General features: G+C 37.1%; 1 protein-coding gene and 1 non-coding gene across 17 annotated transcripts in view; one reads left to right on the top strand and one right to left on the bottom strand.

The window, feature by feature from the left end:
- The window catches only part of ANKS1B (ankyrin repeat and sterile alpha motif domain containing 1B), a 1,163,282-nt gene that overhangs the window by 186,171 nt on the left and 953,011 nt on the right, over positions 1–24,100 (top strand). For all 16 annotated transcript variants that reach the window (XM_067697640.1, XM_067697639.1, XM_067697638.1 and 13 more), the window contains exons 5-8: positions 5,733–5,808; positions 15,270–15,371; positions 19,212–19,325; positions 20,292–20,458. In XM_067697640.1, coding sequence (XP_067553741.1) covers positions 5,733–5,808; positions 15,270–15,371; positions 19,212–19,325; positions 20,292–20,458 — 459 coding nt within the window. The remainder of the gene's footprint in view (positions 1–5,732; positions 5,809–15,269; positions 15,372–19,211; positions 19,326–20,291; positions 20,459–24,100) is intronic.
- On the bottom strand, positions 1,275–1,378 carry LOC137203110 (U6 spliceosomal RNA). The gene has a single exon (XR_010932939.1). It is a non-coding gene; the product is annotated as a U6 spliceosomal RNA (small nuclear RNA).

The following is a 24,100-nucleotide window of genomic DNA, read 5'->3' as shown; positions in this document are numbered from 1 at the left end:
GCTCACTTGGAACAAAAGCCACACTCCTTACAGTGGCTGACAGTGTCTTATCTGACCTAGTCTCACTCTCCCTGAAGCTACCTCCTGCTACTCTTTGCCATTTTCATATAGTTTCAGCCACAGTGGCCTCATTGCTCTTGCTGGAACACACTGTGTGTGCTACTACCATAAGGCCTTTGCCTTACTAACCTGCATGACTTCCTCCTCTACTTTCTTCAGGTATCTGCTCAAATGTCACCTTAATAGCGAGGCCTTCCCTGATCTGTCTCACTTACCACCTTAGCAACTCTGTTTCCTTCCCCCTAGTTTCCCTTTCAGGACACCATATCCCCTCCAGCCTTCTGAGGAGAGGATACCAGGCACATGCTACATCAACAAGAAAATTTGTTCCCTACTCTTATGGAGTTGAGAGCCTGGGTGTGAAAACAGAAAATAAACATATAAACAAACAAAAATTACAAATTGCAGTAAGTGGTATAAAGGAAAAAAGCAGGTTCTTGTGTTTGAGAATGAAGGGTTGGGGAAGTCTTTCTTAGGATGTGCCACTTAAATGGTGCTAGCTCAGAGAAGTGAGAGATGAAGCCATGGAAACAGATGGGTTTACAAGAAAGAGACTATAGTGAGAGAGAAGAAGCCAAATAAAGACTATTCAGGTAGTTTCTGGAAAAGAAGTCTGTAAAGAAGCAGTTAGTTACAAGAGGTAACTAACCAAGACAGTACAATTATAATAATCAATTCATCCATTCACCATGTATTTATGGAGTGCCTGCTCTGTGCCAGGCATTGCCTACTATGTGCCAGAGGATATAGCACCAACAGAATAGACAAAAATTTTGCCTTCAAAAGGGAAGATGATATTTAATAAAGTGTGGAGTAAGGAAAAGTGAGATATGGGATAGAAGCTTGAAATCATAGCAGGTTCACAGGAAGTTTCTATGGTTGTTTGTTTTGGTAGATAGTGAAAAGGTATGTATTTTTATGGAGAGTGGAAGGATCCAATGAAGAGACTGAAATTGAGGATGCAAGAAAATGGTGAAGATACTTCATGAGCAAAATTCAAGAAGCAGAAAATGATAGGAAAAAAAGCACAAGTGGAGGATTAGCTTTTTTAAAAAAAATTTTATTGGAGTATGGTTGCTTTACAATGTTGTGTTAGCCTCCACTGCACAACAAAATGAATCAGCCATACACATACAGATATCCCCTCCCTTTTGGACTTCCCTCCCATTTAGGTTACCACAGTACATTAAGTAGAGTTCCCTATGCTATGCAATAAAAATATGGAACACTTCATGAATTTGTGGGTCATCCTTGCACAGGGGCCATGCTAATCTCTGTATCGTTCCAATTTTAGTATATGTGCTGCCGAAGCGAGCACGAGGATTAGCTTTAATGAGGGGAATGGATGCTTCCTCTGAGACAGAAGTGAAGGAAGATAGGAAAGGTAAAGATATTGGCCAGAAGTCCCTAGTTAAATAGGAGGAGAGGAAGAGATCTTCTTTAGAATAGGGGAAATGGTATTTCTGAGTTTTTTGAAGACACATCCTGTTTCTCTTATGCCATTTCCACCCCCAGTCTAAACCTACTTATAACTTTCAGCTATTCTTCACATGATGTTTTTCTAGATTCTTGTTTTGGGATGCTCTTCTCTGGACATATTCCAATCTGTTGATGTTCCTGTGAAAGTTTAGTATCCACGCTTGAACACAGTACTCTGGATATAGTCTAGCTAATGTAGGGTACAAAGGATCTGTTGCTTCTCAAGTTGTTTAGACATTTATTCATTTACAAAGGCTAGGATGTTCTTATCTTTTAAGTTCTTACCTTTCATCCCAAGAGATGCCTACAGGGCTAATTGGTACCAACCAGGGCATCAGGGGTTGTTACTTCTGTGTTAAATGCCATTCTCATTGGCTTTTCTTCTTTTTTCTGTATCAAGTTTATCTTTACTAACTGGTTGTTACTTCTTTTGGTAGTGGGTCTTGTTTCTCAATAGTTTTTATTTTCCCTGCTACTTGTGCTATTTTCTCTACTGATCATCATCACAATCCCACTTTATATCTTTGTTCTATTTATTTTCTCCTTTAATAAAAAATTTGGTCTTCCTTTATCTGGTCATTCTCTTTTGCAAGCTTCAGAAGGGCTATGGTTAGAGTGTTAAATTTGGAAGGGGGAACCAGTGCAGGCAAACTGACATCTTCACATCCCCTTTCTGTCTGCTGTTTTGGCACTCTTAGAATACAACCCAAAAAGCCATTTTGAAACATCTAGAGGTTTTGGATAAAATATAACAAGGATCTCTTTAAATGCGTAATTGAGCTTTCATGTATCAGGGAAATACATACAGCCAAACCAAAAAGGAAGCTAAAACCCAGGGCTTAAAAATAGGAACATTCTTTTCTATATCCTCTCCCCTTTTCCTACCATTTGTTTTTCTCAGTTTTGGTGCTACTGAGACTTAACTTTAATAGCCATTTCCAATTGGAGAGAGAATTTCTTTTGCTTTTATCAGCAATTCAGCATTAAGATATATATCAGGTCATGTCTTCTCACTAAGCTGTTTTCATCACTAATTGTGATTGGAGGTTTTTTTTTTCCCTGAAAGGTGCTAAGACGTTGTGAGTGCTTCATATCTGTTTACTGTATAAATATTGAAGTGTTACTATATTATCAACTGCATAATTGTCTATTCAGAAACTATGTTTATTTTAAATGATTAATTTTAAAGAAATGGAGAAATTTGATCCATTGGAAAAGCAGGCCCCAAATTTGGGTTCACCTATTTTAGTGTTATTTCTTTTTTTTTTTTTAGGGGCACTGAGGGCTGTGGGCCCATTTGCTCCTGCATCCACAGCCAGTGTCAGCTCTCTCCCAAGACTGCCTTCTTTTTTCTTTCTTTATTTATTTTGGCTGCGTTGGGTCTTTGTTGCTGCGTGCAGGCTTTCTCTAGTTGCGGTGAGGGGGGCTACTCTTCCTTGTGGTGTGCAGACTTTTCTTTGCAGTGGCTTCTCTTGTTGCGGAGCATGGGCTCTAGGTGCGTGGGCTTCAGCAGTTGCAGCACGCAGGCTCAGTAGTTGTGGTGCGTGGGCTCTAGGGCATGTGGGCTTCAGTAGTTGTGGCATGTGGGCTCAGAAGTTGTGGCTCGCGGGCTCTAGAGCGCAGGTTCAGTAGTTGCGGCACACGGATTTAGTTGCTCCGTGGCATGTGGGATCTTCCCAGACCAGGGATCGAACCCATGTCCCCTGCATTGATTGGCAGGCAGGTTCTTAACCACTGTTCCACCAGGGAAGTCCTAGTGTTATTTCTTTGTATACATTACACTTGCTTTTAGAATGTTTTAGACTAAATATTGTTTCATGAGAACACGGTTTTTCAACGTTTGGCCAATTATGGATTGTGGATTTGGGGGAGAGTGCTGAGGTGAACAGAATGGTAGTAAGTAATTTGAATGAGAAGAGTAGATGCTGACTCAAGGTAGGGGATGATAAATTACAAAATATTATGGAATTAACCTATATTTTGAAAAGGAAAAGTCTATAAATTTGACCTATTTAAATTTTATACTATTTGTGATAATACTGGGATAGCAGTAAATAGTTCCTAGTTCCACTGTTTCCCTTAAGTTTATGAGAATAATCCATTCCATTTTGACAGTTCTCACATTCTCTTATCAAAGAAGCTAATTACATCAACCATGGGTTTGGAAAGATTGACTAATTTTTACAGTCCAAAAGTATAGTTGGACTGTACTGTTGGACAGTACAAACAAAAGTATAGTTGGACTGTACTGTACAGGCAGATTCTCAACCACTGCATCACCAGAGAAGTCCATTATCTTCTTTTTTGTTTCTACTATTTCTTACTCATAGTGACTTATTTCCTTTCATGTTCAGTGGTTTCTAAATTTGAATTTGTGTTTTTTAAAGCTTTAACTCTTGGAACTCTTGGAGGCCTGAGTTTAAAGTGTATCTTTTCAGAGAGGATTTATATCTGCTTCTGCTAAGCATTTATGTCTGCCTCTGGTACTATGAACCCAAATCACTTTATTCTACATTTTTGGCTCTGAGGGGCACAGAGATTGTGTTAAATTTGGCCTCAAACCCTTGTGAGGACAGAATTGTGGTTAGGAATTCTTAGAGCAGTGGGATTTATTTCTGTCATTCTAATCTGTTTAGAGCTAAAATCTTACTTTCCCTCTCTGCAACAGATTTTTGTAACAAGTTTTTAATTTTTACTTTATTGTTTTTACTGAGGCTGTTGTTCTTTGGGGGTTTTAATTTTTGTAGGAGTCCTTGATCTATCCTCTCAGCTTGCTTGAGCTTCAGACTTTGTCTCCTGCTCCCCTCCCAGTCCCACCTTGGTTAAAGCCCAGATACTAATCTATCAGGGATTGGTAGATTTCCTTGAACAAATTCTTCTTCCAGTGCTCAATGCCTGGATTCATACTTTCTGTCCCTCATAGCCTTCCCCAGGCTCTGAGGAATTCCATTTTCCTTTTCATCTCTATATTTAAAATATTGTTTAGTTTTTCAGAATTTTAAGGTGTGCTATTCCAGGAAGGGTTTTTCTAACATTAAGTCCAAACTTTTGTGAAAATTTGAAGGAAATCAAATTATTAGTAAGAAAGTTGGTTGAAAGACATAGAATGAGAGTGAGAAGAATTAGATTATTTCAAGGGATATTTTTTAGGGAGTGAAAAAAATTAACTTTTTATGCCACACATTGAAACATTGTTTTAAGGAGCTGCATAAGTTTCTACAGTTTAATTTTCCTTCTGTATAGTGCTATATATATTTATAAATTATTTTATTTCCATGTTTATTAGTGTCTATACATATCATACCCAGAAAATTATAAATCAAGTGCATTTCAGTTATACCTTTTTGGCAATAAATTCAGATCACATTGATAGATCTTCAGTGGTCCTCAAGCCTCCTTAACAATGCATTTATAAACCATTTTATACTGGGTTAATTATACAATAATATTTTATTAATTAAAAACATTTTTACGTTATATAGTATTTTATAGTGATATTTCTTTTTTGTATTGAGATGAAAATCCCATACTAGAGATTACTTTTAGTACAAGAGAACAAAGTTGCCATAATGACAGTGTTCAGTTTAACACGCAGAGACATGTGCACATACTAAGGACCTGGTAGACATTTTAAAATTCTTGAGAGGAAAAAAGTTTTTTTTAATGTATAGCTAAAAAGCTTCCTCTTTGAAATCTTCCTTTATCTTCCTCAAGGCAGAAACCAATCTCTCCCTGCAATACTTACATATTCTTGTCTTCTATGTTATGTTCCTACCTTCTTCTACCTTTTACCCTCAAAATAATTCTTAAATGTCTACATTTTTGAGGTACTTTTTTCTAGGCATTGGTGATACCATGATGAAAAAAATAGATATCTACATTTCCACTAAACTTACAGTTTATTAAAGGGAATAGACAATCACATAACATTATAATGTAGTACTATAAATGCTATGATGAGGAAGATTACCAACATAACAAGGTCAAATGGCTACACAGAAGCAGAGGTGTTTCACAAACTCAAGCTTTTGGGTTTTGTTTCTAGAATCTCTTCTTTATTTCACACTACCTTTCTGTCAGAGTGCTAAGATTACAGAGAATATGTATGAATACATAAAATGACAGAATTTTTTAACCTAAGCATTCCTAATGCAACTGTGCTTCTTTTTCCTTCTTCTTTTTTTTTTCTCCAGACAGAAAAAGGGAGTGCACTTCACGAAGCAGCTTTGTTTGGAAAGGTAGATGTTGTGCGAGTTCTGTTAGAAACAGGTAACTATCATGATTCTCCATGGAACTTATCTTGATTCTCCATGAGGCTTATCTTGCCAAAAACTATTTGTATTTCAGGAGTAGACATAGGAAAATGACACTTTTTTTTTTTTCTTGACAATCACCCTTATTTCTTACCTTCACTCTAAATAGCAGGTACGTATTCATACCATGTAGAATTGAGCCTCAATGTTTAGGGAAAAAAACTGATAACAATGTGTACCTTCCTTTACTCAGTAGATACTTTAATAAAAAGCTTTTAGAAATTATAACTTTATACACTTAAATCACATTAAAATAAAAACTACCAAAAAGAAAAGGAAATGTCTGCCTTCTATAGGAGGGTGGAACTGATCCCCGTGAAGTTAAGACAATTGCTTGGTTTATTAAAGAACGTACTACTTTCCCTAGGTTTTTATATTGTGAATAATGGTAAACAGAAATTAGAGTTCCCTGTCCTTCAGGTAAATTCTCCTTCTAGTTACTTCATCAACTGAGTAGCTACTGTTTGTAAGCTGCAGTGATTTAAAGGGAACCTTTTAGAGGGAAAGCTTTGAAGGAAAAACAAAGTAGGCTTATTTGTCTCCATATGTATATTATGACTGAAATAAAATTGGAACTGAGGTCAGATTTTTTTAATATCAAAAGGCATGGATAATGGAGAGGGTGTGGAAAAAAGGGAACCCTTTTGCACTGTTGGGGGGAATGTAAATTGATACAGCCACTATGGAGAACAGCATGGAGGTTCCTTAAAAAACTAAAAATACAATTACCATGTGACCCAGCAATCCCACACCTGGGCATATACCCAGAGAAAACCATAATTCAAAAAGACACATGCGAGAGAGGGGGAAGATGGCAGAAGAGTAAGACGCGGAGATCACCTTCCTCCCAACAGATACATAAGAAATACATCTACACGTGGAACAACTCCTACAGAACACCTACTGAACGCTGGCAGAAGACCTCAGACGTCCCAAAAGGCAAGAAACTCCCCACGTAACTGGGTAGGGCAAAAGAAAAAAGAATAAACAGAGAGAAAAGGATAGGGATGGGACCTGCACCAGTGGGAGGGAGCTGTGAAGGAGGAAAGGTTTCCACACACTAGGAAGCCACTCGCGGGAGGAGACTGCGGGTGGCAGAGGGCGGAAGCTTCGGAGCCATGGAGGAGAGCGCAGCAACAGGGGTGCGGAGGGCAAAGCGGAGAGATTCCTGCACAGAAGATCGGTGCTGACTTGCACTCACCAGCCTGAGAGGCTTGTCTGCTCAACCGCCAGGGCGGGCTGGGCTGGCAGCTGAAGCTCGGGCTTCGGTCAGAGCGCAGGGAGAGGACTGGGGTTGGCAGCCTGAACACAGCCTGCAGGGGGTTAGTGCACCACGGCTAGCCAGGAGGGAGTCCGGGGAAAAGTCTGGACCTGCCGAAGAGGCAAGAGATTTTTCTTCCCTCTTTGCTTCCTGGTGCGTGAGGAGAGGGGATTAAGAGCGCTGCTTAAAGGAGCTTCAGAGATGGGCGCGAGCCGCGGCTAACAGCACGGACCCCAGAGATGGGCATGAGATGCTAAGGCTGCTGCTGCCACCACCAAGAAGCCTGTGTGCGAGCACAGGTCACTATCCACACCACCCCTCCCGGGAGCCTGTGCAGCCTGCCACTGCCAGGTTCCCGGGATCCAGGGACAACTTCCCCAGGAGAACGCATGGTGCGCCTCAGGCTGGTGCAACGTCACGCTGGCCTCTGCTGCCACAGGCTCGCCCCGCACTTCGTACCCCTCCCTCCCTCCGGCCTGAGTGCGCCAGAGACCCCGAATCAGCGGCTCCTTTAACCCCGTCCTGTCTGAGCAAAGAACAGACGCCCTCCGGTGGCCTACACGCAGATGCAGGGCCAAATCCAAAGCTGAGCCCCAGGAGCTGTGCAAACAAAGAAGAGAAAAGGAAATCTCTCCCAGCAGCCTCAGGAGCAGCAGATTAAATCTCCACAATCAAGTTGATGTACCCTGCATCTGTGGAATACCTGAATAGACAATGAATCATCCCAAATTGAGGAGGTGGACTTCGAGCGCAAGATTTATTATTTTTTCCCCTTTTCCTCTTTTTGTGAGAGTGTATGTGTATGCTACTATGTGAGATTTTGTCTGTATAGCTTTGCTGACACCATTTGTCCTAGGGTTCTATCCATCTGTTTCTTGTTTTTTTTTTTACTTAAAAAAATTTTTTTTTCTGAATAATCATTTTATATTTTAATAACTTTATTTTATTTTATCTTACTTTATTTTATTTTCTTTTATCCTCTTTCTTTCTTTCTACTTTTTCTCCCTTTTATTCTGAACCGTGTGGATGAAAGGCTCTTGGTGCTGCAGCCAGGAGTCAGTGCTGTGCCTCTGAGGTGGGAGAGCCAACTTCAGGACACTGGTCCACAAGAGACCTTCCAGCTCCACGTAATATCAAATGGCGAAAATCCCCAGAGATCTCCATCTCAACACCAACACCCAGCTTCACTCGACAACCAGCAAGCTACAGTGCTGGACACCCTATGCCAAAAAACTAGCAAGACAGGAACACAACCCCACCCATTAGCAGAGAGGCTGCCTAAAATCGTAAGTCCACAGACACCCCAAAACACACCACCAGAGGTGGACCTGCACACTAGAAAGACAAGATCCAGCCTCACCCACTAGAACACAGGCACTAGTCCCCTCCACCAGGAAGCCTACACAACCCACTGAAACAACTTTAGCCACTGGGGACAGACACCAAAAACAACGGGAACTATGAACCTGCAGCCTGCAAAAAGGAGACCCCAAGCAGAGTAGGATAAGCAAAATGAGAAGATAGAAAAAAACACAGAAGATGAAGGAGCAAGATAAAAACCTATCAGGCCTAACAAATGAAGAGGAAATAGGCAGTCTACCTGAAAAAGAATTCAGAATAATGATAGTAAAGATGATCCAAAATCTTGGAAATAGAATAGAGAAAATGCAGGAAACATTTAACAAGGACCTAGAAGAACTAAAGGTGAAACAAGCAACGATGACCAACACAATAAATGAAATTAAAAATACTCTAGAAGGGATCAATAGCAGAATAACTGAGGCAGAAGAACGAATAAGTGACCTGGAAGATAAAATACTGGAAATAACTACTGCAGAGCAGAATAAAGAAAAAAGAATGAAAAGAACCAAGGACAGTCTCAGAGAGCTCTGGGACAATATTAAACGCGCCAACATTCGAATTATAGGGGTCCCAGAAGAAGAATAGAAAAAGAAAGGGACTGAGAAAATATTTGAAGAGATTATAGTTGAAAACTTCCCTAATATGGGAAAGGAAATAGTTAATCAAGCCCAGGAAGCACAGAGAGTCCCATACAGGATAAATCCAAGGAGAAACACGCCAAGACACATACTAATCAAACTGTCAAAAATTAAATACAAAGAAAACATGTTAAAAGCAGCAAGGGAAAAACAACAAATAACACACAAGGGAATCCCCATAAGGATAACAGCTGATCTTTCAGCAGAAACTCTGCAAGCCAAAAGGGACTGGCAGGACATATTTAAAGTGATGAAGGAGAAAAATCTACAACCAAGATTACTCTACCCAGCAAGGATCTCATTCAGATTTGATGGAGAAATTAAAACCTTTACAGACAAGTAAAAGCTGAGAGAGTTCAGCACCACCAAACCAGCTTTACAACAAATGGTAAAGGATCTTCTCTAGGCAAGAAACACAAGAGAAGGAAAAGACTTACAATAACAAACCGAAAACAATTAAGAAAATGGGAATAGGAACATACATATTGATAATTACCTTAAATGTAAATGGATTAAATGTGCCCACCAAAAGACACAGACTGGCTGAATGGATACAAAACCAAGACCCATATATATGCTGTCTACAAGAGACCCACTTCAGACATAGAGACACATACAGACTGAAAGTGAGGGGATGGAAAAAGATATTCCGTGCAAATGGAAACCAAAATAAAGCTGGAGTAGCAATTCTCATATCACACAAAATAGACTTTAAAATCAAGACTATTAGAAGAGACTAAGAAGGACACTATATAATGATCAAGAGATTGATCCAAGAAGATATAACAATTGTAAATATTTATGCACCCAGCATAGGACCACCTCAATACATAAGGCAAATACTAACAGCCAAAATAGGGGAAATCGACAGTAACACATTCATAGTAGATGACTTTAACACCCCACTTTCACCAATGGACAGATCATTCAAAATGAAAATAAATAAGGAAACACAAGCTTTAAATGATACATTAAACAAGATGGATTTAATTGATATTTATAGGACATTCCATCCAAAAACAACAGAATACACATTTTTCTCAAGTGCTCATGGAACATACTCCAGGATAGATCATATCGTGGGTCACAAATCAAGCCTTGGTAAATTTAAGAAAATTGAAATTGTATCAAGTATCTTTACCGACCACAACACTATGAGACTAGATATCAATTACAGGAAAAGACCTGTAAAAAATAGAAACACATGGAGGCTAAACAATACACTACTTAATAACGAAGTGCACTGAAGAAATCAAAGAGGAAATCAAAAAGTACCTAGAAACAAATGACAATGGAGACACGACGACCCAAAACCTATGGGATGCAGCAAAAGCAGTTCTAAGAGGGAAGTTTATAGCAATACAATCCTACCTTAAGATACAGGGAACATCTCGAATAAACAACCTAACCTTGCACCTAAAGCAATTAGAGAAAGAAGAACAAAAAACCCCCAAAGTTAGCAGAAGGAGGAAACCATAAGATTAGACCAGAAATAAATGAAAAAGAAATGAAGGAAATGATAGCAAAGATCAATAAAATTAATAGGTGGTTCTTTGAGAAGATAAACAAAATTGATAAACCATTAGCCAGACTCATGAAGAAAAAAAGGGAGAAGACTCAAATCAATAGAATTAGAAGTGAAAAAGGAGAAGTAACAACTGACACTGCAGAAATACAACAGATCATGAGAGATTACTACAAGCAACTCTATGCCAATAAAATGGACAACCTGGAAGAAATGGACAAATTCTTAGAAATGCGCAACCTGCCAAGACTGAATCAGGAAGAAACAGAAAATATGAACAGACCAATTACAAGCACTGAAACTGAAACTGTGATTAAAAATCTTCCAACAAACAAAAGCCCAGGACCAGATGGCTTCACAGGCAAATTCTATCAAACATTTAGAGAAGAGCTAACACCTATCCTTCTCAAACTCTTCCAAAATATAGCAGAGGGAGGAACACTCCCAAACTCATTCTTCGAGGCCACCATCACCCTGATACCAAAACCAGACAAGGATGTCAGAAAGAATGAAAACTACAGGCCAATATCACTGATGAACATAGATGCAAAAACCTCAAGAAAATACTAGCAAACAGAATCCAACAGCACATTAAAAGGATCATACACTATGATCAAGTGAGTTTATTCCAGGAATGCAAGGATTCTTCAATATACACAAATCAATCAATGTGATACAGCATATTAAGAAATTGAAGGAGAAAAACCATATGATCATCTCAATCGATGCAGAGGAAGCTTTTGACAAAAATTCAACACCCATTTATGATAAAAACCCTCCAGAAAGTAGGCATAGAGGGAACTTACCTCAACATAATAAAGGCCATATATGACAAACCCACAGCCAACATCATCCCCAATCTTTCAAAACAAAGAATTTCCACTAGGAACAGGAACCAGACAAGGTTGCCCACTCTCACCACTCTTATTCAACATAGTTTTGGAAGTTTTAGCCACAGCAATCTGAGAAGAAAAGGAAATACAAGGAATCCAAATCGGAAAAGAAGAAGTAAAGCTGTCACTGTTTGCAGATGACATGATACTATACATAGAGAATCCTAAAGATGCTACCAGAAAACTACTAGAGCTCATCAATGAATTTGGTAAAGTAACAGGATACAAAATTAATGCACAGAAATCTCTGGCATTCCTATACACTAATGATGAAAAATCTGAAAGTGAAATCAGGAAAACACTCCCAGTTACCACTGCAACAAAAAGAATAAAACGTCTAGTTATAAAACTATCTAAGGATACAAAAGACCTGTATGCAGAAAATTATGAGACACTGATGAAAGAAAGACGATACAAATAGATGGAGAGATATACCATGTTCTTGGGTTGGAAGAATCAACATTGTGAAAATGACTCTACTACCCAAAGCAATCTACAGATTCAATGCAATCCCTATGAAACTACCACTGGTATTTTTCACAGAACTAGAACAAAAAATTTCACAATTTGTATGGAAACACAAAAGACCCCGAATAGCCAAAGCAATCTTGAGAACAAAAAACGAAGCTGGAGGAATCAGGCTCCCTGACTTCAGACTATACTACAAAGCTACAGTAATCAAGACAGTACGGTACTGACACAAAAACAGAAATATAGATCCATGGAACAGGATAGAAAGCCCAGAAATAAACCCACGCACATATGGTCACCTTATCTTTGATAAAGGAGGCAGGAATGTACATTGTAGAAAGGACAGCCTCTTCAGTAAGTGGTGCTGGGAAAACTGGACAGGTAAATGTAAAAGTATGAGATTAGAACACTCCCTAGCACCATATACAAAAATAAGCTCAAAATGGATTAAAGACCTAAATGTAAGGCCAGAAACTATCAAACTCTTAGAGGAAAATATAGGCAGAACACTATGACATAAATCACAGCAAGGTTCTTTTTGACCCACCTCCTAGGGAAATGGAAATGAAAACAAAAATAAACAAATGAGGCCTAATGAAACTTCAAAGCTTTTGCACAGCAAAGGAAACCATAAACAAGACCAAAAGACAACCCTCAGAATGAGAGAAAATATTTGCTAATGAAGCAACTGACAAAGGATTAATCTCCAAAATTTACAAGCAGCTCTTGCAGCTCAATAACAAAAAAACAAACAACCCAATCCAAAAATGGGCAGAAGACCTAAATAGAGATTTCTCCAAAGAAGATACACAGACTGCCAACAAACACATGAAAGAATGCTCAACATCATTAATCATTAGAGAAGTGCGAATCAAAACTACAATGAGATATCATCTCACACCGGTCATAATGGCCATCATCAAAAAATCTAGAAACAATAAATGCTGGAGAGAGTGTGGAGAAAAGGGAACACTGTTGCACTGCTGGTGGGAATGTGAGTTGGTACAGCCTATGGAGAACAGTATGGAGGTTCCTTAAAAAACTACAAATAGAACTACCATATGACCAAGCAATCCCACTACTGGGCATATACCCTGAGAAAACCATTTCAAAAAGAGTCATGTACCAAAATGTTCATTGCAGCTCTGTTTACAATAGCCAGGAGATGGAAACAACCTAAGTGTCCATCATCAGATGACTGGATAAAGAAGATGTGGCACATATATAGAATGGAATATTACTCAGCCATAAAAAGAAAATAAATTGAATTATTTGTAGTGAGGTGGATGGACCTAGAGTCTGTCATACAGAGTGAAGTAAGTCAGAAAGAGAAAGACAAATACCGTATGCTAACACATATATATGAAATGAGAAAAAAAAAATGTCATGACGAACCTGAGGGTAAGACAGGAATAAAGACACAGACCCACTAGAGAATGGACTTGAGGATATGGGGAGGGGGAAGGGTAAGCTGTGACAGAGTGAGAGAGTGGCACGGACATATATACACTACCAAACGTAAAATAGATAGCTAGTGGGAAGCAGCCGCATAGCACAGGGAGATCAGCTTGGTGCTTTGTGACCACCTAGAGGGGTGGGATAGGGAGGGTAGGCGGGAAGGAGACGCCAGAGGGAAGAGATATGGGAACATATGTATACGTATAACTGATTCTCTTTGTTATAAAGCAGAAACTAACACACCATTGTAAAGCAATTATACTCCAATAAAGATGTAAAAAAAAAAAATAGACACATGAACCCCAATGTTCATTGTTGCACTATTTACAATAGCCAGGTCATGGAAGCAACCTAAATGCCCATTGACAGACAAATGGATAAACATGTGGTACATATATATACAATGGAATATTACTCAGCCATAAAAAGGAATGAAATTGGGTCATTTGTAGAGACGTGGATGAATCTTAAGACTGCCATACAGAGTGAAGTATGTCAGAAAGAGAAAAACAAATATCGTATATTAACGCATATATGTGGAACTTAGAAAAATGGTACAGATAAACCAGTTTGCACGGTAGAAATAGAGACACAGATATAGAGAACAAACGTATGGACACCAAGGAGGGGAAGCGGTGGGGAGCGGATGTGGTGGTGGTGTGATGAATTGGGAGATTGGGATTGACATATATACATTAATATGTATAAAATAGATAACTAATATGAGCCTGCTGTATACAAAAATAATATTCAAATAATAAGGCATGGATACAAATTTATGCTTGTAAACAACTGACGTGAGTCTTCTGTGTTTTAAACTATATTTAGTGTGTTTATTTTCCTCAGTAAAAATGTTAAATGAAAAGTATTGGCAGACTATTGCATTGTGATTGTTCTTACGTGAAGTTAAAATTTCATGTATATGTAACTTTGATATGTAACACAATGATATAATAAATGAGGCAACCAATTAAATTTGTGCAGGTAACACATTTCCATAAAAATTTAAGCAAATACTAATAATTTTATTATAATGAACTAACTGTTGAGGCTAGATCCTGAAACCTGGCTTTGTTTGTGCTTAGATATTTGGGAAGTTTATAAACTTTTTGCTGTTTGCTACATTATACTCTTTACAATAAAATCTCTTTACAATAAACATTTGAGAATTAAAATAATTCCAAAGGTATTTCAGTTACAAACTTTAAGAAGTTTGCTCACCAGGTATTTGATGAGTGTTGCTGACATTGAATATAATCTTGCATAAATAAATATTAAATATTTGACTTTGTATTTGGACAATAATTCAAAATAATCCTGCTTTTTCAACTTTTGTGAATACTAAAGTATTCTAAGACTGTTCTTATACTACTTACATGGTACATTATTTTTATTTTTACCATATTATACAGAATATATAAAATGACCATTATACTTTAAGAATTTAAATTCTAAATCAGTAATATTTTTCAGCTTGATAGGCTACCATTAGTTAACTAGCTATAACCTCAATTAGCTATAATCTGAAAAAACAATATTAATGAATGGATCAGTGCCCTTTAAGAGTTAATTCATTATCGAGAATGTTCCTAATCTTTGGCATCAGTGGTCTCCCACCTTCTTTCTTACTAAAATCATGTGTGTGTGTGTGTGTGTGTGTGTGTGTGTGTGTGTGTGTGTCTTAATTTTAAAAAATCACCTTAAGTACTTGGTCTGTATACTTTTGAAATTAGAGCAGTTATGTATTGACTGTATCTTCTAATGATACCCCACTTGTGTACATCTAGTGGGTTTTTCTTTTTCTTTCAGGAATTGATGCCAACATAAAAGATAGCTTAGGTAGAACTGTCTTAGACATTCTGAAAGAACATCCATCTCAGAAATCTCTCCAGATTGCAAGTCTCTTACAAGGTAAAGAGTATTGAATGATGGATGAGTTTGCGTTACAGTTAAGATTAAATTAAAACTGTCCTAGTTTTCTCTTGGGTTTTAACATTTACTTTTGAATGAACTTATTATTTGCTTTTTTCTCTGGTATACTTTTAAACTCAATAATAATTACTACCTTTTAATGTTTTATTTCGGTTTTTCAACTGCTCAGTAATTTTTTAAAAGCTAAACTTTTTTTTACTTATGTGATATTAAAAAGCGTTTTTAATTAAACACATGTAATAAATATGTAGTTATGAACTTGAAGGTATTAGGACTGTAAAGTGATGATGCTGAGGTATTATCTTACACTTGAATAGTGCTTTAAGAGTTTTCAGGGATTTTCTGTTATTTTGTCTGTTTTCTATAACTGTGAGGTAGATAAGTCAGATATCGTTATTCTTCTTTTTGCACATGAGGGAAACTGAAGCTCCAAGAGGCTAAGTGACTTGCTCAGACTTATATGTCCTATTCTAAGTGGTAGAACTGGTGTGTAAATGCTGGGTTAACAACAACAAAATTGTACTTAGTTGAAAGAATACAGATTATTTCCTACCAAATCCAGTAGTACAAGATAATTCAGTCTTGCCAGCCTTTGGTTTTGATAAAGGTCATTTTAAGTACATTTGTAGTTAGTTGCAATTACTAGGTCTATTGAAGGTTTGACAACCACCTAGGTACTACTTTTTCATTTGCAGGATTACATACTTCCCCATTTGATCTAAAAATTTTATGAAAAATTTAAATTTAAGTGCTTTCCGTTTCTGCTTGGTGATTAGGCCTGATATGTAACATGTTCCCTTAAAAATCCAGTTGTTTGTTCTTTCCTTTCCACTTAGCTCCTGCACTGTTCAGTGGGGATTATCCCCTACAGTTGTTACAGATTGGCTGTGAATGTAATAGAGGGAGGTGGGATGGGTGCCAATGGATATCATTTGAGAAGCTGAAGAGCAGCTTTGTCCTGCAAGGAGATAGGTGAATTAAAACCATGTTGAGCAGGAGACATGCATAATAGATACAGGAGTCAACAAAGCCCAAAGAGGGGAAAAGAATAGATGCACTACAGGAGGTCATTATGTTCTTTTCTTTCTTTACTTCTGAAACCTCTCAGGGAAGTTCAAACCCCTACAATTTTCTTGTCAATAAAGAAGTTAATTGCAAGTCAAGCACATATAGAGATAAATCAGAGGCGGATACAAGTATGGCTCGTCATATTAATTCAAATTAAAGTCAAGTTGAATGAAAAGTGAAAAATAAAAGAGTGATATATACAGTATTTAAAGAAGTCTTTCCCTTCTAGGAACTTTGTATTTCATATTGGATTTTTGCCTCTAACTGAACTTTAAAAAAACTGAGACTTGTGCATAATATGTCTCTCAGGAGAAGCAAAATAAATGTCATCCACTAAAAAGGGGGCATGACATAATTACAGACATTTCTAACATATTGCACTGGTTCAACTTAGATGAAAATGTTATTATATAGGAGTAAATGTCTGTTCTTTTAAATGGTCAAGATTCATTAGGTATGCCAATTTGTGATGGAGTATTTGTGACATCTTTGAATTTTTAAAATTATTGTCAAATTTTAGAATGTGAACACATTATATTCTCTGCATTCCTGCTTTTCAAATCACTGGTACAGTTTATTATTTATTTTAAATTAATTAACTAACTAATTTATGACTGCATTGGGTTTTCGTTGCTGTGTGCAGGGTTTCTCTAGTTGCACGGAGCGGGGGCTACTCTTCGTTGCTGTGTGGTGGGCTTCTCATTGCGGTGGCTTCTCTTGTTGCGGAGCATGGGCTCTAGGTGCTCGGGCTTCAGTAGTTGCGGCTCGTGGGCTCAGTAGTTGTGGCTCGTGGGCTCTAGAGTGCAGGCTCAGTAGTTGTGGCACATGGGCTTAGTTGCTCCGCAGCATGTGAGATCTTCCTGGACCAGGGCTCAAACCCGTGTCCCCTGCATTGGCTGCCAGATTCTTAACCACTGCACCGCCAAGGAAGTCCCAAATCACTGGTACATTTTAAGTCTTATGAAAAAGTTTGTTATTGTAGTAAAGACAATTTATAGTAGATAAAATTACTGCCTGAGTCAGAAATTTTCAGTATAGAACCCCATAAGTTGCTTTCTTTTCCTATTAGAATTTGCCTAGTAGAATTGCTCTTAGATAGAAACTATTTGGATAGTATGAAAACAAAAGTGGTTGGCATGATAGCACAAAGTTTCTTAAGTGAATTTCAAGAAGAAGGGGTTCCTTCGGAATAAAGAAGTGCGAGTATTGATTTAACCCCTTAGCCAGAGGCTGTAAACAAACCATCCATTGTGGGCTGAATGCCTTTTGGCGGGTAGCAGATATGTTTTGTTTAGATCACATACTTTTGGCTCACACTGTGTTTCTGTAAAAATTGAATTAGCTTTCAGCATTTAAAAATCTAGGATTTCAGCTAACTCCCCAGTTTGGGTTTCTCAAAAAAATGCAGGCTTTCGTTTTACTTCATTGCCGAACTTTAGATGGGGCATCTGCTCTCTGGTTAACCAGGCTCTGCAGGCTTTCCATTTTTTTTTGTTACATTGAGGTTGAATGTTAATCGACATTTATCCCTGCATTCAGATGCTATTTTCTTATGATTAAGAGAAAAGTGAGATGCTTCTTGTATCTATCTGGCTTTGCCACTTATTAGCTGAATGAACGTGGCCAAGTTAATAATCCTCCCCCTTTAGTTGTCACCTTTAAAACTGAGATAGTACTAGTGCCTGTGTCATAGTTTTGTGAAGATTAAATGAGTTAATTTATATTAAATACTTAGAACACTGCTGGGTGCATAGTAAGCAATATTTAAGTTTTATTATTATTATATCCTCATCAGAATTGGAAAAATGAGAGACAGGCTGAGTGTGGGACAAAAAAAAAGGTAAAATGTCAATAATAGGGAATTCCCTGGCTGTCCAGTTGTTGGGACTCTGCACTCTCACTGCCAGGGCCTGGGTTTGATCCCTGGTCACAGAACTAGGAGCCTGAATGCCACGCGGCACAGCCAAATAAAATGAAATGAAATAAAATTAAAAAAATAAAATAAATGTCAATAAAAAAAGAATGGGGAAGAACATTATTTCTTTGTTGAACTAAAGTTCAATACGCAATTGTGCTTATCTTACAAGATTACAACACCATCATAAATTAAACTTATCCCACTTCATGGATGTATGTTACCTGACTGATCATTATATCCATCTGAATTTGATATCCCTGTTTAGAGATGAAGTCTATTCAAAGCATCATTCAGAGAGTTTTCAACCTTCAGGTAGGATATATTTACGGAAACTGAGGATGTTAAGGAAAGGTTGTGACAAAAATTTAGTTTCAGAAAAAGTATTCATGAGTCTCTTCTAAAATATCTTTTCTGTTTTAATTAAAAAGCTTTAAATTAATAGCTCATCATGAAGTTCTTTCAGTTTGTTTGATTTTTTGAAGTTCTTTAAAAACTTAGGATATAAAGAAATAAATGAAAAAATGACCATCAAAAGTAAAACAAAGTAGGGCTTCCCTGGTGGCGCAGTGGTTGAGAGTCCGTCTGCCGATGCAGGGGACACAGGTTTGTGCCCCGGTCCGGGAAGATCCCACATACCGCAGAGTAGCTGGGCCCATGAGCCATGGCCGCTGAGCCTGCGCGTCCAGAGCCTGTGCTCCACAACAGGAGAGACCACAACAGTGAGAGGCCTGCGTACCGCAAAAAAAAAAAAAAAAAAAAAAAATATAAAACAAAGTTAAAGTTTTTTAAATAAATGAATTCAAGTATGTAATTTCAAAAACTTATATACACAGAATATTTAGACGGCGTGGGAAGATCAACAGTCCTTGAAGCACACATACAGGAAGATACAACCCAAGAAACACATATTTCATCTCCTGTTGAGTCTCCTTCCCAGAAGACCAAAAGTGAGTAGCTAATTGTAAAACCCTTGAAATGATACTAGTCTGCTATGTACTAAACTGTTATGTTTGTCCTATATGTACAAAAAGGCTCATACTTGTGAAAATGTCAGGTCTAATAAGTTATACTCTATATTTTATCCATTTATTCGGTCAACATTTATTGAGCTCCTGCTATTTGTCAGGCAGTATTCTTGGTCCTGAGATACAGTGGTGATCAAAGGGACAGCAGTCCCTGCTGTCATGAAGTTTACATGGAGTGGGTATTTCACAGTTGACTTATTTTTCCTAAGGTATGTTTTTAATGTAGAATAAAAATATTTATATATGGATTGTAACTGCTAGGTTTTTTTCAGAATGAATTATTGGGATGAAGTTCCTTTCTGAGAATAATTAGAAAAAAATGAATATTTGCATGCAGCCTACAAAATAGTCATGTTGACAGTTGATGCAGATTATATATCTGTTCCTTCTGTTGTCCCTTTATATCATAATTTATTAATTACTTACATAATTATTTGTTTAAATATGTTCTGTTTCTTTTTATTGAACCTAGGAAGTAGGCTCCCAGCACCATTTCAAATTTGTTAATGAATTGTTGAATGAATTCTGTCAGTGAAGTATAATGCCCATAAAAGACTACTGAAGATTAAATGCTGTAGTAAATGAAGCCTTAGGAATTGTAATTCCAGATGCTTTTATGTACTACATATATGTAAACCTTCAATACTTATTTCCATTTTGAGAAAGAATAAAAATAGGCAAAACTGGAATTTCTCTTTGTCTTTTAACATTATTGTACTAATTATGATTTAGTACCTTGCTTTCAGCAAAATAAATTTTCTGACAACTTAATCTTGTTTGCCATATTTTGAGTTCTAGCACCATACTAGTTATATTTTTATTGTTTAACATCAAGTTTTAGCAGTATTCTTTCTTGAAACTTTTGAAAAATTTACTGTTTTCTTACAGGTGAAACTGTGACTGGTGAATTATCAAAACTCTTGGATGAAATAAAGCTCTGTCAAGAAAAGGATTATTCTTTTGAAGATTTGTGCCACACAATATCAGACCACTACTTAGATAATTTGAGCAAGATTTCAGAGGAAGAACTTGGGAAAAATGGAAGCCAGAGTGTAGTAAGTAAGGGGGGAAAGAAGACAATGCGTCTGTCTTTGCCAGTTTGTTGTGTACCTGAGAGGCATAGGATTTATGTGTTATCCTATCTTCAGATTTAGCCAGTGTCAAATGTCAAGCTTCCTGTTGCTCTTGCCCTGATATTCATTGGTGTTTCATTCTCACTGCCTGTGTAGGGAAGAAATGCTTTGCTAAATCGCTTATGGATTGTGATGATCTCACTGTTAGACCCTCTTAACACATGAATTCGTAGTTTCTTTATGTTTAGTTTTATTGGGCATAATGATATTGGTTTCCAAAGAAAAAAAGAAAACCTTCCTTTTGTCTCTTTTCCCTGTTTTCTCTATGATCTGAGTCTAACCCCATCTTGAAGAAGAAAGACAAAGCTGAGCCATGCGTATATACTTCCCCAGCCACTCCGTAAGTCATAATAGGTGAGAGATGTTGTGGAAAGTTTGACCTGCATATTTCTATAATCTTATGCAAATCCAAATGGATTTGCATGCAACCTATAAGCTCAGAATTTAAATCATGTGTTAGAGATGCTTGCTTATTTGGATTTTTATGTTAACACGATAGCAAGAAAAATTGTAGAGAATCAATCAGATTAAAGTCAAGATTTGTGTACCTGTCTTTTATCCTATAGAGGAAGGATTTATAGGATGCATTGGTATTAAAGGAAATGCATTATTATGATATGAAACCTTTTCTCACTTTTAGAACTTAGTTTGTTATAGAAATATTACACTTTCTTCAAAAGCCCATAATAGAGTGGATTGCGTTAAGTATGTCATTTTATTTATGAAAGCTAAAAAAACAATTGCTAAGTATAGTGACTGTTATGAGAACATTTACTTCATTTAGTTACTTAATGTGAGCAGTGACAGTTTCCCAGGGTAGTATTTGCTTGTCTAGGTCCATGGCCAGTCTTACCTTCTAGGCCTGTTTTTTCTTTTTATCCTTTGTCACCCTGTCTTTTGAAAACATCACATTATTGGCGCCAATAAAAGCTCTTTTGAATTATTATGATTAATTATATATATACTGAAGTAAATACTTGTAGGTTTTACCAAATGAAATTTTTATATTGATGAAATATTTACTGTAGTAATTTTAATGTTAGGACAAAACTCCTTGTTTTAAATAAATCTAAAACAGGTCTTTGTTAACTCCAATTACAAACCAGTTACATTTCAACATTTTCTTGAAAGTTGGTTAGAAATTAAAACATATTTATCCTACATAAACAGTACATGGTGTTCAGGTCCACTAAGTGGCTGCTTCGGACCCTCTACTTCTTAACCCACAGATTTTCTGAAAGCCCTAATTTTCTAGACCAGTGGTTTCTAAACTTTTCTTGTTGTAGGTACCAGTAGTAAACAAATTTTGAGCAAACATCCCAAATGTATTTATAATTTTATATGTGTGTATATATATATATATATATATACACATATATACACACATGTATTCTATGAATATATGCTATAAATTATGGGGCATATACTACAAGAGAAATTCAAGTGAAGAAGATAAAGAATAAGTGTAAAATAGAAGATCTAATTTTTTTTCTTTTATTCAATTGGTATCTTGTGCACTTTGGGCTCTACATGATCTGCTTGGAGAACGTAATTCAAACTTATAGCTTTTGGGTGGGGATGGCAGGGGCTTTTGGCATTTAGAGGGTGACATAATTTGGGGAAATGATGGCCAAGTTTTTCTGTAAGTCAAAGACTGTTATTGTGATAGTAGTAAGGGAGAAATGAATGCTCATAAGTTGAAGTTAAGTTCAAAATTAAAGTTTGTACTTCCATACAAGCAATCACTGTTTGTTCCTGTGACAAACTTTATATTGAGTTCTTTGAAAATATTGTCATACAAAATATTAAAGGTTACGTGAGGCAGAAAAGCACAGGGTACATATGAGTAAGAGCAAGCAGTTCTATTTATCTGGAATAATAAAGTTTATAAAGGGGGACAATGGGAGATAAGATTAGAAGATAGGTCAAGGTCAGGCCATGGATGATTTTGAATGTCAGGGTGAGAATTTTGGTATTTATTTTTTAGGAAATGAGAAAAATCTAAAGGATTTTAGACACATAAAAGTCTTTATTGGAAGTGGCCTTTCAGAAGTTGAATCCGATAGAAACTTGTTATTGAATGTTTAAAAGTAATGCAATTTCTTAGAATCTTCTCTACAGCCTGTGTTTTATTTGGGTCATTCTTGTTTTGTTGAATATCTGTTTCCATTTATCAAAAGTGTTTTTCCAAGTTTTTAAAATGAATTATACTCTCAAATTATACAAAAAATTTAATTGAGTACTTACAGATCACCTGATATAGATGGTCATTACCACGTTGTGAGCTATAGGATTTATAATAGCAATAATGAGATGTGGTTTCTGACTTCAGGAAGTTCAAACTTTCTACCCCAAGAAGTCTTCAATTGCAGCGTGCAGACAAGACTAACATATAAACAACAAATATATATTACAAGAGCTGACATTTATTAGGTGCTTGCTATTTGCTGTTCTAATGCTTCATATGACTTATGCCACCTCATCCACACAGTAATCCTAACAATGGAGTTACAGATTTGGGAAATGACTCAGCTGGCAATTGGCAGATCTAGGATTCAAACTCAGAGCCAATGTCATTACTTCCCAGCTACATTTCTTATAATAAACTACCCTGTGGCCAAAGGAATGTTTTTTTAAAGGGAGAGGTTAGTGATTTATAGGTATTCATTGAAGTCTTCATGGTGGTAGGGAGAAATTAAACTGGGATATGGAGGAAGGGGACACATTCTTTGCACTTGTATTGGAATGAATGAATGGGAGAGGATTCTAGCCTGCAGAAATAGGATGTGCAAAAGCACAAAGGAGAGGCCTAGCATTTAACATGAGGATGATTTACCATAAGAATTTGTTTTGAAATGTAATGGGGAGTAAAGCTGGATAAGTAACGATAATATTTAACACTGATGGAACACTTTATTTATATTAACCGATTTAATCCTCACACTAACCCTATGATATAGGTAGTATTATTCCTCCCATTTTACAGATGAGAAAACGGAGGCACAGAGAAATTGTATGACTTTCCCAAGTTTACACGGTAAGTACCAGGGCCAGGATCTGAACAAAGGCAGTCTGGGGCTTGGAGCCATACCCCTTACCACTCAACTATTTACTTAGAGAACAGGGACAAATAATTAGATTTGGGGAGCTAGTCAGAAGTTTAATATTGATGCTGAGGGGAATAACTTTTGAGTATGGGAGTTCTTTCATGAAGGTGACATTTTTAGAAGATAAAAGTGGTAACTATATGTCAGATGTTCTGGGGAGGGATTCAAACAGTGACTCTCAGCAATGGTCATACATTAGACTTATCTGGGAAGACTTCAGAAAATACTGACACCCTGAGGTATCATGGCAGACCAACTAAATCAGAATTGTTTTGGCTGACTCTGAGCATTGTTCTTTTTTTTTTTTTTTAGCATCTTTATTGGAGTATAATTGCTTTACATTGTTGTGTTAGTTTCTGCTGTATAACAAAGTGAATCAGCTATATGTATACATATATCCCCATTTCCCCTCCCTCTTGCGTCTCCCTCCCACCCTCTCTATCCCACTCCTCTAGGT

The sequence above is a fragment of the Pseudorca crassidens genome, chromosome 11, assembly GCF_039906515.1.
Source record: "Pseudorca crassidens isolate mPseCra1 chromosome 11, mPseCra1.hap1, whole genome shotgun sequence".
NCBI classification, from domain to species: Eukaryota; Metazoa; Chordata; class Mammalia; order Artiodactyla; family Delphinidae; genus Pseudorca; species Pseudorca crassidens.
Note: the sequence above shows the minus strand (reverse complement) of the source record. Positions and strands in the feature narration are given on the sequence as shown.